General features: G+C 34.5%; 1 protein-coding gene across 1 annotated transcript; it reads left to right on the top strand.

The window, feature by feature from the left end:
* Window positions 1–1,487: 1,487 nt before the first annotated feature.
* LOC130614537 (eukaryotic translation initiation factor 2 subunit 2-like) lies at window positions 1,488–11,870 on the top strand. Its single transcript, XM_057435963.1, has 7 exons — window positions 1,488–1,648; window positions 7,957–8,232; window positions 8,511–8,532; window positions 8,778–8,836; window positions 9,927–10,132; window positions 10,947–11,032; window positions 11,557–11,870. Exons 1-7 carry the CDS (start codon window positions 1,625–1,627, stop codon window positions 11,730–11,732), a joined length of 849 nt encoding a protein of 282 aa, XP_057291946.1. The 5' UTR covers window positions 1,488–1,624; the 3' UTR covers window positions 11,733–11,870.
* Window positions 11,871–16,383: the final 4,513 nt, after the last annotated feature.

Here is a 16,383-nt window from a genome sequence, read left to right as displayed (position 1 = left end):
CCCAAACCCACCTGGTCATGTTAGAAATGTCAATGTATACAGACACATGCATTATTCTTAACCCTGAGTAATTAAAAGATTATTGTATAAAATGCCCCTAAAGATGGAAATCATGTGACTAGGATGTTTTAGGTGATTCCTTTTTCGCTCGAAATACATAGCTCGAGCTCTGTTCACCAGCCTATAGTCGAAACCATAAAGTTATGTATCATCTGGAGATGCAAGAGCTAGAACAGTTTGATAACTATGCAATAAAGGGCTGTATACGCTAGCTATACAAATAGCTAGCATCAAGTTGTATAAGTATGCCTACATTTCTGTAAAACTTGCGTAAAATGCGATACGCTTATAGTGCTGATTTCCTGCGTAAAATGACTCTCACTTGAATTACATCACCTCAGCCACCAATCGAGTATTGCAGAAGCTACCTCACCTCTCAAAGAGATAGATGTACATACTTTACACACCTAGCCTCACAAATATGAGGGTACACGCTGTCTATTATTTACATGTGGAACAGATGTACTATTTTTTCCACGAAAATAAGGCATTGCACTCCGTAAGCAGTTGCTGAGAGTCTTATAAGACCTGAGGCTAGCTATAAATTTTTTAAAAAAGAGAATTTTTGAGCACTATACATAAGTGGCTGGGTAGCTATCTGCCTCTTGCAGTTTTTATGTCAAATTAAATTTTTTTTCTGTAGCTAGCTAAATATTCTAAAGTTTAGTGCAAATGTAGTAGTATTAGTAGTAGTAAGAGTAGCTATACAACATTCTCCATCATATGGCAAAACTATACAGACAACCTGCAGCCCCACCAATCAGGAAGTGTTCCTTTACATAAAGACAAAATAATTATGTACAATTCCCCCTTTTAAATTAGCTATAAAAAATAAAATATATATTTAGATATAAAATATTACATTTGTCACGGTAAGCTCTCTACCTAGCTACTCTCAATATATAGTATAAAGGTAGCTATAAAGCCTCTCCACTAGATGTTTCCGTAGAAAGAGATGGTGGATGGGGTGAAAAAAGACCTTTATTCAGCGATCTCTCCTGCATTTTCTGCCTGTCACGCTGTTGTTAGAGCTAGAAGGGCCTAAACGAAAATTAAAACATTCAAAAACGTCTAGCTAGCTATAACTAGCTAGCTAGCTAGCTATACATTTTTTAAATAATTTTGTATCGTGTCGTGGGTGTCTTCACAGTTTGGGATTGTGGCTTCACGGCAATGTAATGTCTTCATATAAAGAACAAAAACTGAGTTAACAAAAATCTACAAGTCCAAAGCCAGATATTTTCTTTAGTAGAAAGGTAAAGAGGTAACAAGTATAGTCAAAAATATAAAGGAGCGCCATTAACGAACATTTTGTTTTGCTTTAATGTTGCTATGGGCCCTTTATGATCTTGTGATAAAAAATCACGAAATTAAAACGGATGTTCCGAAATAAACGGAATCTCAGGTGAGAGTATCGGGTTTGGTTGATGCAATCCATTCTCGATTAACCAAACCAAATGGTTCAATGAGTGAGCGAACTGCACACGAGTGAAGTGACGAAAAGGAATAAGGTTTCGTGAAACAAAAACAAAACAAGGCGGCTAGTGTAAAACCTAAGGACACAATGACAGAAGAAACTGGTGATATGGTAAAAAAAATTATAGTTTTGCTAGCTACATAATGCATTTCTATATTTATATTCACCTTGTGTATAACCTTTCCCATCCACATCATATCAGCAGTGTTGGGAACAAGATCAATCAAATTTTTTGCCAAATAATGTTCACCTTCGCAAAAGTTTGAGACAATGGGACGGCCAACAGCATTAACTCGTAAATTCTCTGGCCACTAGGCTTCAGAAGTGCTAGCTAGCTAGCTACTTTTTCAGTTGCATAGCTATAGCTAGCTGGCTAAAGGTTGGTCAAGAGAAATTACATAGCTTCTTACCTACGATTTTTAGCACCTGTATGACAAAGGTCATTATCTCTAAAATTATCATTAGTTAGCTAACGTAAAAAAATCTATTTTAGTAATGGTAAATGGATCCTACCATGCAAAATTATTAATGAGTCACACATTACAAAATATCTTCCTGTAACTAGCTAGCGTATAATCCGCAAATGCCGTAAAAAATATATTTAACCTCCTTTATATCCATATTGTCAACATATTTGTTATTTCAAACTTTTATTATCGTAGGGCTGTCTTTCGTGGACTATTCAGGGGGTACAACAAGAAAAACATTTATTAGTAGACAAATAAGCCGTATCCAACATGTACTATCATCCGATAAAGTCGTGGCGGATCCTTCAACCATGTGAAATTTAAAAAACATGTTTTCTTGCTTTCTGATGACCACCAAAAATAATAAATATTCATTAGAAAACATTTTTCAATCATTGGACAGAAAAGGTATAACATGACTATAATTATAATCAATTACCTGAGCTAACAATAGATATTAAAAATGACCACTGTTGTGCTTGACTTAAAAATCACAAAAAGGTGTAGCTGGCTGAACTTACCGGCAAATTTTTGTCATGCTTGAGTTCTGAGACTTCTTAAATGATTAAGTGGTAGTTTTAACCCACCTGAATCGAATTCATTCATTAAAAATGGTAGACAAAGCTGTCGTAAGTTGTTGTAGGCTTCGAAAGCAATTCACAGAGTTATCGGATTCACAGATTTGGCAGATCATACACTACAACAAAATAAAAATAATTTTTTCCAAATTTACAAAGGAGTGGAAACATCATAATGGTGCTTGCCATACATGTGATTATCAGAATCTTTACAGATCAGATTTTAGTATTATTAGTATTATTTGTTCAATATACTGTTCTGCCCAGATTATGAATGATGCCCAGATTATGTACAACAGCTTGCCCTATTTATAAGCAGGGCAGAAAATACATAACCAGGGCAACATAATCAGGACTAGCCGGCTTACGTACAACAGTTAAAAAAAATTATTTACATCAATCTTAATATTCCCATACAAAACGAATAATTTAGGTCATCCCTAGAATTCAATTTCCCTGATTAATATGTTGAAATGTACTCACAAGAGGAGTTTATAGTAAGAATTACATCAACAATTTTTTTGCTATGCCCAGTTTTCAATGGTGTTTTATGCTGCAGAAAAAAATTATGTCGAGACTTTTTTCTTTCTCATTGTCTAGTTTTCAATGGTGTTCTATTTGCAGAGGAAAATACATCAAGACTTTTTTTCACAGGCAGCCTGGCCAGGGAAATATTGTAACTGAATTCATGTAAACCAAAAATTTTCTCCTCCATAGAGCTCTTTGTGAGGTTTTATCACTAAAATGATCTGAGGACAAGAATGGACTGATACTGTCCCCTAAAGATGGATTTCCACTCAAAGGCAAAACAGATCAGAACAAGAGAAATACTTAAATTTAATTAGGATACATATCTGCTAATTCTTCTTTGTGAAAATTTTTCCTGTTCCTGTCAATAGAGTTTATTTCAACTTTTAGTTTGGATCTAAACGGATCAGAATGGAAAGTATTACAAACCAATCAGATTCTACAAGTCACAATTGTCCATTCCGATCTGTTACCATTTCTTTTGGAGTGAAAATACACCTTCAGTGAACTAGGTGACCGGCATTAAATCCTTATTTTAATTAAATCATAAGATTGGCAGTCTTTTTGAGTAGGTGTGCAATGATTCGCACGTGTAAATCAAGTAACGTGTGCAATGTAAAGCGCACGTGCAAAGAATGTTACGCGTACGGTACGGGCTCCAAGGTTATTTTTTGTTGCGCATTCATTTTGCCGTAGAAGAGTGGGGGACGTTTTAAATCGTGAACCCCAAACACGATGATGGAATGTCTACTGTTATAGCGACTCTCTCAATCTTAACTTCCTTTTCTACATGTCCGAAATAGTATGCATAGTATACTGTCATTTTTATATTTATTCTCTTTTCAGGTCATCACAAGCAAATAGGCAAAAATATGCTTTGTTTTCAAGTTAAAAAAACAATTTATCCACAGGGCTTAAAACTTAAAAAAATTTACACCGCATCTTCGGACCTGAAGAAGTTATCTACAATTAAATCCATGATAAAATGTCTATTTCGCCTATAAGTGCAGTTTTGCAGGCTTGCATCATCCGTGCTCCGTTCACCTCTTCATTAGTTAAAGACCGCATGGCTGGATTTCTTGTGCAAGACCTGGTTACCAACTACGAAGGGGCCAGAAAAGGGTTTTAAAGGTTGATTTTGAAAACTCAATATTTGTTTTTCAGGCATGTGATTAATCACACGCCTGAAAAGATATGGGCGTGTGCCAAGGCGTGTGTGCGATCGCACGCATCTCCTGAAAAAGACTGGATCGAAAATAAAATCAAGCTTTTGTCCACCAACAATATCCCAATAAATTTTATATGGAAGAGGATGTATTTCCTGGACACAGCAAACTCATCAATCATAATTTTTCCATCATATTTCTTTTATTGAATGTTTTTATTAAATCTGGCGTGACCTTCTAATGAACAAGATATTTTGCCTTGGACCAACACTGTATGTATTAAATTGTTTGCAGGCCAAGAAATAAAATTCAGATATCAGACAATGTACGATCATGCGCAAAATCAATTTTGATCTGTCATTTTGTCTAACTGTAGCTACCTTTTTTTTACTTTTGTCCAACTGTAGCTACCTTTTTTTTACATATTCAAAATTTAAAAATGCATTTCAACAAGTTGATCCAAATACTAACTGTCTATTTTAATCTTCATTTCGTATTGCTTTTGTTTTGTTACTGTGTGCTACGATTAGAGCTTCTTAAATCATGATCACGCGTACCAGAAATAAAGTGTTACAGACTATTGAAAAACAAAGTAAGGCCGCTCATTTTAGTTAATCTATTTTGTTCATCTATTTTGTTATTAAAGTTTGCAGCTGTTTTATTTAACAAACTTATTCAAATTGCACAGCAAAGTCATCTAGAATGTTTCTTTGACGTCACACAAAAAAACCATGAGCATTATTTGATGCGACATTTGATCTTTAGTGCTAAAATTTAAATTTTTAGATCTTTTTAAAACTAATTTCCTAAAAGTTTTTTATTGTCACTCAGGTTTTGTCAATTGTAGCTACAGTCAAAGTACTAGCTATGTAATTAGGCTACGGTGGATTAATTAACAAAGGTGGACAGACCCTAGACAAATACCCAGGGGTAATTACTCTAGTCTGGGGTTTGTTGTTCTCTTCTGGGGTAAATTTCGAATTAAAGAAACCCCTTTCCCTAGATTTTCGTTCTTGTGGCTGACTGTGGTACTTATTACAACACGGAATGGTTAATGGAGTTGCCTTCCTTTGTGTATTTATTTGTGATAATTAAACAGTCAAGTCAACTGCTGCATATGGTGTATGCGCATGATTTAGATGTTCGTGGGCTAAAAGAAGGGCGAAGAACTTTGCATGCTTTCAAAAAAACAACACCTGAGTGTAATTAGCAACAGTTACTCTAAAGTCATTTTACAAATTTAAAATAATTGCTGAACCCTTGCTAATTTTTCACCTTAAGCTGTCTATACTTGTTAACTGTTAGTTGACCAAATATTTTTTTAAAAAAAAACTCACATTTTGTTGATTCGGCATCATTAGCTAAGCTTTTTATTTAAAGTTAGCTGAAATTTTTATTATGTCTTGCCGTTAGCTAATTTATCAGTCCCTTTCCTCATTTTAGCATTCTTTCTCTCACGACCTATGTTTGTTTTTATCCAGCCTATTTATAAAAATGTCAGATGTACTTCAAATACAAATTTCAAACTTTCTTGTTACCGAAGACGTGTTTAAGACGTGTTTTTTTACTGAGATAAAACTGAGGTTGATGTGTTTATATAAAATGGAAGTAAAATAGACTTTAGCCGATAATGTGTCTACACTGGTTTAGGAATGAGTAAAGCTTTTAAGTTTTTAATTTTGTTCATTTATTACCCTGGAACAATTAGCCAGGGTAAAATTTAGAATTAAAATGAAATTCACAGAAAAGCATCAGAATGCCAGGCAACCCCTTGGGGCAACGCTAAGAATTTTTAGAAGAAATTTTGATTTTTTCACTTTATAAACTATAGAAAACTTATTTAGCCAAAGGGCTAACAAGTTAAAAACAGAAGCATCCTCTGGATCCTCTGGTATTCATCATTGGTGTAATATTGGCTCGTTGGCCATATATGTTTTGCTAAGTTGACTTTTGGGGAAATAATGGTTATTTCAGATCTATTTCTGGATATATTTTAAAAATTCATAAAAATGTTTTTACAGAAATAGATTTTAAGTAGTATAAAATCTTTTCGTTTTCTCAGTGTGTTTAGACAGTTTTTAGATTTCTTGAATTTTGGTTATTTTAGGGTCTGATATGAGGTTCTATAACCGTAACAATAACCAAAATGTGAATAGCACCGAACTACCACTTGTCAGTCACTAGTGGCCTGATTAGGCAATGTCACCTTACAACGTGGTTATGTTTACTGAATTAAACTGCTCTTGAAGTATTAACTGTTTTGTTTAACACTTACTTGTAGTGTGACCATTACCTGCCTGTTTGGCCTGACCTGTTCAAATCTGTAAATTTAACATACCAGAAAGTAATAAGGTTTTTAAACACTTTGAAAACAAGTTCAAATTAACTTATCATGGTGAAAAGTTAAAAGTTTTGATGAACTGGGTATGCAGAGACCATACTGTAGTTAAGAGATTTTTGTGATCGAATTAATATAGGATCCCGATTTCTAGCAAATACTGTTTCTCAATAGGTTTAGAAATTGAAAGGTTGAAAATTCTTGGAAGGTTGAAATTGGAAATTTTCTCTAAATTTTAACTCACATTTGACATTTTTAACATAGTATTTCTTATTTTTGCCACAATAAAAAAGACGCAGTTTGTCATCCATATACATCTAACCAGAGACCTTACATCTAACCAGAGACCTTAAAATTTTCTTAACAACTCCCTCTTACAGGTCTCTGATAAGAGCCTTTCCTTATAGAAGCTAAAAAATACAAGAAACCTGAACACTTAAATAAATGCTCATGGTCAAAGTTTAAAATTTTGTTCATATTATTATTAATTTTACTTTAATTCCTTTTCAAAATAGCAACCATACCTAGCAACAGGGCTAAGTGCAATGAACATATTTTGGGTGGATTATGTGCTAAACAGGTCAATTTTCTGTGTGATAAGTGATTTTGTTAATTAACTTGATCTTTTAGTTGAGATCTTTAGGAAAAAAGGGGCAGTAGAAATTCTACTTAATCCAGACCAACCTGATTACTCTCTTGCAAGGCTAAGAAATGCGCCAGACACTGCTGATTGATTTAAAGCCAACGCGCAACTGACAGTGTCAAGTTATTTTTCTTTGTATAGGTGGGACCGGGGTACTTACATTCATCATGGGAGTTCAAGGTGAAATTTTGTTATATTTCAGAGGGGGGTGGAGTGGAGATATATTAGCTATAATACCTATGTTTTTTCAACAAAAACCAGCAGATACTGTATATAAATAAAAATAAATAGAAATGTCAATAGGCATTACTGATTACTACCCAACCAATACCAGAGGATATGTAATTGCGTGTTATATCAATGATGTTTGTAGATAAACACTAGTAACCCAACTAAAAAAGCTACATAAACTATTTTTTAAACCCACGAATATATAAACCTTTCTAATTCAAATTTTACTACCTAGTGATGTCTAATAAATAATACAGTGCAATGGTAATTGTTTCTAATGCTAAGCAGGTTTTCAAAAAAAACATCCGTCCATTGAACTTTCTAAAGAAACATTCATCCACCACTAGGGATCGTTTCAATCAAACAAAATCATATTAACAAACGATTCATCCAGTTTTGTCAAGTTTTGTAAATATCCAATACCAATCTGTTACTATTGGTACTATTAGCAATCATTGTTATATTTAGTTATTTGACCCAACTATGAAGAAAAAGAAGAAGAAGAAGGCACCGATCAACGTTGAGGAACTGGATGCGATGAACGAATCATCAGCTGCTGATACAACTCAGCCAGCGGAAACGAAAAACGAAGAGATACCAGCAGAAAGTACTGAAAAGGAAAAAACCAAAACAGAGAAAGTGACCATAGCTGACGATCTAGATGACTTTTCAAGTTTTAAAAAGAAAAAGAAAAAGAAAAGAGGGCCAGCATTGGATATGAGTGCAGTGGGAGACGCCTTACCAGTAATGATGTTTTGTTTTTTAAATTATTTAGGGTTTATCCATCTGACGTTTTGACTTGATGTTGCTCGAGAGACCTTAGCTGTTTGTAGTTGTATAGGTCCATGTGCTGGATTTCAACTAGCATTTAAACTAACTTTTTAAGACTTGTGCTGGTGTAATAAACTTTTGAATTATTTGGACCAAATTACTGATTTTTTTTACTTTTCTTTCTTGGAATGTATAGTATAAACTGTGGCTTTACACATTTTTAAGTAAAGATTTTATTATTATTTTTTCAGACAGATGACACAGAATCAAAAGGTATGTAAATATTTTGTGACTTATGTTTTAATAAGTAAAACTCAAGGGCCTATAGGAACTTGGAAAAGTAACAGTGGAATATGATAATTGTGCAAACATGGCAGCTTTTAGACAAAGTGCAAGGAATAAAAAAAAAAAGGAATAAAATTGGCAAAATTTCTTAATTTCGTTGACAAGTTTGATTGCATTACGGCTTAGGTAGTAAAGAGTGCTCTAATTTAAAATACTGTTGTTTGTTTTGATAGGTGAAAACAAAGAAAACGAGTCAGTTGAAGATGACAACAGAGAATATACATATGATGAGGTATGCATTGATTTGTCACACTCTATTCGCATGGGTTAGGTACGTAGACGTTTGTGTACGTGATTGCTGTAAAGACATTTAAGGCTGGTTTACATTCAGTGTTTTTATTAGCTATAACGCAAAAATCGTCGACTCATATTGTGCAACGCATGTGCAATGAACAAAAACTTCCCCTGATAACTGAATTTTGCGCCTAGATCGATGGTCCTTTAACTTTTTGACTAATAAAGTAAAAAAAAAAAAATTGTATGTTTGTTTACATATGCACAATCACAAAGTAAAAAATGACATTACAACTTACTAAAAACAGAATTTTTTTTCTGTAACTAATCCTTCAACATTATTTAATTGATAAGTAAAATAAATCTATATTATAATACCCGTATACGTCTGTCCGTCTGCGCAAGTAGCGAGACGCACGCAATGCTATATGAAAAGGACCGGCGAACCCGTGGATATTTCCACGGGTTAACGACTAGTATATGTTCTTAAAAAAGTCTAATGTTGGTGGCAAAAAAAAATTGAAAACTTAATGTAGGGTTACAAACTTAATTTATAGTACTTTACTAAAACGACTTCTATTCTCCTTTTCTTTTTAATTCCCATACCTCCTTCCCAGCTATTCTTCGAGGTTGGTTATTTAAATAACAATGTCAGGTCAACAATGTTAAATTTTGAAGAGGTTTTTCTGTTTGTTTAACATCTTCCTGTACGTTACACTTTATTAATCTACTAATGGAAATCAATTTGTTTGTGTGGCGCTGGCAAAAGAAGTTTGCGCTTTTTGCATTATAGCGACAAAAGCGCTGGATACCAGCCAAGTCGATGTGGAAGTTAAATTTTCTTTGAAGGATAAAAGAAACGCAATATAAAGCTGGAATTCCACTTAAAGATTAGTTCTGAAATGTAACTAGTTGATTTTCATTTCAACTTTTTTGCATACATAATAATCGCCTTCTTCCCTTTCCCTGAATGTTAATTTTTGATTTTGTTTCCACTCCACACGCTTTCCCGCCCTTCCCATATATTATTTTATTGATATAAACATTCTCTAATTCTGCATTAATAACTTATACTTTATCCTTACTAGTTGCTGAAGAGAGTGTTCGACATAATGCGCGCCAAAAACCCCAACATGGTTGAAGGTGGCAAACGCAAATTCGTTATGAAACCTCCACAAGTGGTGCGGGTTGGCACCAAGAAAACATCCTTTGTAAACTTCACCGACATATGCAAAATCTTGCACAGACAGCCAAAACATCTTTTAGCGTTCTTGCTAGCAGAGTTGGGCACCAGGTTGGTTTTTACTAATTTTTCTTTTGTCTGATACAAACCCCTATTCATTTTTGAATGGTTTGCCGTAAGTGACTTACCAAATATACACCTCACCCTAAATCATTTAGACAATTTCGCATCTGCTTTAAAAATTAGAAAGCAAAGACCGTTGATCAAGTATACAAACTATCTAAAAGATAGTATGCCGGGGGTGTATGCGGGGATTTTTTTAACAACCTACTGTGCATCATGTAGAAGGTTATGGTACACTTAATTTGCGATTTGCCTTTAAATATGGATAGCAAAACCTCCCAAGGAGCCTCAAAGTGACAGATAACAACGTACTTGAATGCAATTCATACTGTAATACCTTAAATGAACACAAATAGACGGTGCGTATATGAACTAATCACGGTAGCAAACTGTACCCCCAAACAAACGCCTCTTATAAAAAAGCGTCACACCCTAAAATGCAGTGTTTATTAGAAAACAGTGGTTCTTATGCATTGTTTATTGTATAAAGACTTTAAATTTGAAAAGATTATAGTTTTTGTTAAAAAATATAATCTTAATTGAAAAAAAAAGATTCTTAACTTGCACTGTAAAGTTAGTTGTAAACACAACTGTGGTTATTAGAGGAAGTACGGTTTATGTTATATGAGTTGCAGATGTGTTTAGTTTTAGGGGTGTATAATAAGGCAGTGAGTTCGTTTCTTAAACATTTTAATGCATCGTTTAGGCTGCCTGCTGCATCAGCATCCACTTGTATAAGCACCCGTCTTTGTCATCATTTTTTTTGTCTATTTTTATACATACTTATGTTTATTGTTTTTAGTGGTACAGTGGATGGTACGAATCAGTTAATTATAAAGGGAAAATTTCAACAGAAACACATCGAAAATGTTTTAAAAAGATATATAAGTAAGTCGTGTTTTGTTGTTGCTTTTGTAGAAATCTCACAAGACGTATTTCGTCCCTTCACTTTTATGCAATTTGCGAAGTTAAGTTTACAACTTGAATTCCCACAATCAGATTTTTTTTAATTCAAAACCCTCTTTTTGTTGCCACGCTGTTTTTTCTTACGGTGACACACTCAGAAATCTCCAGGCGTCGTGTGTAGATGTTACGGTGTTATCGCAGTCTTACTATCTGTTTTCATTAAAGTCCGCAAGTGTGCGAAACACTTCTGCAACTGAAGTAGGGAGAGGAAAAAATCTCTACAAATTGTGTTGTACATTTTGTTGTTTATAAAGTCGTAACGCGATGATGCACAACTATTGTGGGCCTGTTGCTCAACAATATTTATGCTAATAGAAACCAATCTTTTACTGTCTTGAGCAAAATCCTTACGACTTCCTTTTGGCCGAAATAAGTGTGGCTGTATTCTGTAATATATTCTTTGCTATATCATCTTTGTCAAACGTTGATATTTTTTGTAATTTTAGAGGAATACGTCACTTGTCACACTTGCCGGTCACCGGAAACTATACTTCACAAAGAAACGCGTTTGTTTTTTCTACAATGCGAAACGTGCGGCTCGAGGTGTTCAGTGCAAAGTATTAAATCTGGTTTCCAGGCTGTCACAACTAAGAGAGCTCAACTGAAGAACAAACAACAATAAAAACAATATACAGGAGTTTCTCCATGAATTTCGCGCCGAGATGTGGTACACGAACTACAAATCGCTAGTAGTAATATACGATGGTAAAGATATAATGTATCAATAAATTTTTTGTTGATAAAATGAAGATACATCTTTTGGTTGTTTTTGTTCTTGCTTAATTCTTTCTCGCCTTAGACTAAATGTTGTTAAAAAAGTTGAGAGAAAATGTTGTTTTGTCTTGAGCAATCTAATTTCGCTCGCCTTTTATTAAGAAATACCTATTTTGTTAGTGAATGAAAGAATACTGTGAACCAAGTGGTTAGGGTTCGATGTTCTTTGCGTTGTAGTAGTTAAATGGTTCCAAATTATCCATCGCATTCATCCATTGCCAGTCTTTGTAGTGAAAGTTTTGCTTTTAAAAATTCTTAGAAGAAAAAAAAAGCATAGCTATTTGTATGCATACAAGAAAACACATTTGCGAAAAGATGTTATTTTTCTTGGTTATTTGACGTGGCTTAATCTTCTTTGTATTGCTTTAGTGTCATTCAGTTTGGTTGCATGACTGTACTTATAATAAATATATATCCCAGGTATGACTTATAGCATTTAAAACCGGAAACGATGCTTTGGAAAAATAAGTATGACAGCAAAAACTTTTCAGGTCTATGCTTTTCTCATATACGTAAGCTTCAAATTTTTGTTTTCCTATGCAGTTGCGTCATTATTATTGTTCGGTCCCAGACCATCGATGTTAAACGCGTTCTGTAAAGAAAGGAGAATTTTTTGAGGCAAAAAAGAAGTTGCTTTACAAAGAAAACAATATTTGGGAATTAGGTTATATATTTTCATGAGTTTATGGACAAGTTGATCAATTATTAAAAGACGATTTTTAAATAAACTTCCCCTTTAAGGTAGACTTAAAACTACGCATGTCACCCCTGGGCATTTTGCTTTTTTGCGTATTAACGGTTTAGGAGCTAAAATATACTGGGGAAAAGGATGTTTTTCGCCGTAATATCGGGTCTGACTAAACGGTTTTTAGACGTGGAAGGAATAAAAAGAAACCTACTGCAGTGTCGTAGAAACCAGGGGTAGGCAAAGAAGGGCGCTTAATCGCCGGCACTTTCCCTTGCTTAAAAGATTATAGTTTTTCAACTTTTTTCCTTTTGGCATGCTGCATTAATACACACTATTCGTTACTGCTCCACACTTTCATAGTGAAATTACGTTAATATAAAAGCACAGTCGTTATCCCGCGGAAAAATCCACGGGTTATCCTCTCCTTTTTATACCGCATTGCGTGCGTCTCGCCACCTGCGCAGCTAAGCTACCATTTTGCGTGAAAGACAGACAGACAGACAGATGAGCAGACGTAAACAGGTATTATAATATAGACTAGTCGTAAGCCTGTGGAAAAAACCACGTCCTTTAAATTTACCCATCGCAACAAACTGGACAAAAATATATCGCATTTGGTATTGATGTGCATTTTAAAGTTTTCTGTTTACGTTACGGGACGCAGCTTTCGCGGACACACAAACAAATATGGCTATTATTAAAAAGATAATTTTTTTAGAACTAATGCGTTTTCCGGAAATTGAATGTGCTAATTTGTCAAAATCTGCTTTTTAAAAAATGACTCGTACAAAGGAGGGTGTCTGTTATCACAATTTTTTAATATACTAGTCGTTAGCCCGTGGAAAATCAGGAAGGGATTTTTAATGTATTAAAAATTACTGAAAGCTTTTCGTTTTTTTACAAAGAAAAGATGAAAAAAGTTCTAAAATGTAGAAGTGGATATTTAAATTAAAAATGGTTGTGTCACTTTTTACTTTGGTTATATTCGACAAAAACGTATGAATTTAATTCGTCGCCTCCTGTTGCGACTTGCGGAGCAGTTAAAAGGGTATCCATTTTCATTTCTATCCACCTGTCAAACACTTTTATTACGATGAGAAATACATATTTGTTTTATATTATTTCTCTCTCCTTTTCCAATGTTTTGTTGTGACCTAAATAAATTAAACGATATATTTCTTTTAGCTGTGGCTTGGCCGATGCGTACAGGTAAAAATTATTTGCTTATTTTCCTTTGTAAAAAACTCAGCAATGGATAGATAATTTTAACAGGCATAAATTGGAATATTTACACAGAATAGTCATTGTTGGAAAAACTGTTACCAATCTGGGTCCTCTGCTCGGAATGCATATATTAATGTATGCACCGGTATTGGCTATCCAATTTCCCTAACATAGTATGGGTTGACCCGTAGCTGTAATAAAGACACTTGCTAAACACAGCTGCGCTGTGAACCGAACAACGGACCTTGTAATTACAAAGCGAACGCCAATTTTTCAAATATAAAAAAACGTCAAGGGTTAATAGTATGTATCCTGCAGACAACAAACACGGTTTTAAAGTTAGTGATCTTTTCGGTACGCCATCACAACGAAATAATCGAAAGCCTCTAAATTTGAGAAAAATTACGATTCTGACGTGAGCAACAATCAGCATATTTCAAGAGTTTCCACGTAACGAAATAACCCCAGTTCTAAATCTGTTCCAATTATTGACTGCTCTAAACGATAACAGATTTAAAATGCGTAAATTAAACATAGAACAACCTCTTTTCCAGGAAGGCATTTCTTATTAGGTAAACTACCAATCTCGGCCCCAGGTCTCTTGTAGACATTCTGGTCATCCTGTCAAAATATCATGGGCGGAAAAGAACCCTGGTGATAAGGTTAGTAATTTGCATAAAACGACCAAATATTTTGCTATGTATTTATAGTAATCTCTATTATAATAGCCGTATACGTCTGTCTGTCTGTCTGTAACGCAAAATAGTAACCGCAGTGGTTGGACACACGAAATAGTGGACTAGTAATTATAGAAAACTGCAGAATATTCCCCCTGTCCTGTAAAGTTTTTTCATTATAAATCTTCGTTAAATATTTAGCGTATAGAAGATAAGAAATTTGTTACAATGTTATAAGTTCATCTTGAAACTATTTTTATTTTGATTGTTGAGGATGTACCCTTTTTACGTGTGATTGTAAAAAACCCCGACGTTGCATGCGTTGTTAAAAAAAACATAAGAATGTTTAAACCTTATATAAAGTTTAGGCATAAAGCGGTGAAAAATAATTTCCAATGTCTTCCTGAACATTATTGAGTAATCTATCTCGCGCACGATTATAAACTTGTTCACGTAGCTTGCATAGCGTTGCCGCCGTGATTGATTAATATATACGTAGTTTATTGTGTTATATGTCTTTGCTTCGTTACGTAAGTACATATTCTGCAGATTATATTTTTTGTAATCGTCTATAATGACATTCTCGCTTGCTGAAAATTGTAGAAAAATCGGTAATGTGGGCTAAGCACGAAATAGCCGTAAGCGGGATGTGTTCAATGAGTAAGAAATCCGATAACTGGAACACGTGCGCAGGCGAATTTGTAGGTTATTTCACGATGCAACGACTGGTCTTTTATCTCTGCGTGTAATGGTTGCGCCTCTGCTTTATTTCAGACCTTCGCTAAGTAATTTTATGACTTCATACCAACAGGCGGACAAGGATGCAAGAAAAATCGATGCAGAAAATATATAAGGCTGACGAGAATCTGAGACTGTGGATACATCCACGGCCCGTGGATTTTCCACGTACTAAAAAGTCAAAATAATAGCCGAATCGCTCGCTACTTTGAGCCAAGGATGCACACACCGCTGTCACTAGGATATGTATGACGAATGAAAATCTAAAGCTAACGCCATAACGCATAATATAAAATGTGCCCAGGGCAGCATAGCAGGAAAAGATTTATTTGTTCTTTTTTGAGGATAAAAGACTTTCGTTGGGAAATATTGCAAATATGTCCCTTGGTGTGCAACAGCGATACGCATCGCGTGACTTTAATTTTACAATTCTCTGTGATTAATACCGTAACTTTAAAAAATAGTAAAAATATTCACACCCGAGACCTGGTTACCAAGAATATCCAAGAAAGTGTTTGGAATATAAGTAAGAATTGAACTAGCATTATTATGTATTATTAAAAGCAACCAACCTTGTCCCCAAGCTCTTTATCTCGCCTTGCATAGTCGAAGTGCCGTGGGGAAAAAGCGACCCTGGAAAGTTCAGTTAACACTTTTAACTTAACTTGAAATAAAAGAGACCGAAATAACGTCTTTGTGAGTTTTTTATTCTATATGAAAAGGTTTGCTAAACCATTTGAAGTCACCATCGTTTTAACAAGAATTAACAAAAATATTAGGTGGTGTTATAGCGTTAAGAGAGATATTAGCAATCTTCATTGTATAGATCTTTTGCCCATTCATAACGTTTGCAAAGATGTCAGAGGAGCCATGTGTCGGTATTTACGAAAACAGATGTTTGAACTTAGCAATAAGTATAACCTTGGTACACTTTTGTGCCCTGTGTTTTTTAGGATTTTCTAAGGGACTTGGGAGCAAAGTTGGAGCTTAATATTTTAATCTTATAAAAGTGGGACGTATAATGTTAAAATTCAGCTTTGAGAGTCAAACCTAAATTCTTTGTAACGACAGTATAAGAACAGTGAACCCTTTTGAATTTGTCACCTGACTTCCAAATAACGGGCAGGGGACTGGTATATAGCTTTTTGTTTTGTGGCGCGAAAACTTAACAC

The sequence above is a fragment of the Hydractinia symbiolongicarpus genome, chromosome 11 (assembly GCF_029227915.1).
Source record: "Hydractinia symbiolongicarpus strain clone_291-10 chromosome 11, HSymV2.1, whole genome shotgun sequence".
NCBI lineage: Eukaryota > Metazoa > Cnidaria > Hydrozoa > Anthoathecata > Hydractiniidae > Hydractinia > Hydractinia symbiolongicarpus.
Note: the sequence above shows the minus strand (reverse complement) of the source record. Positions and strands in the feature narration are given on the sequence as shown.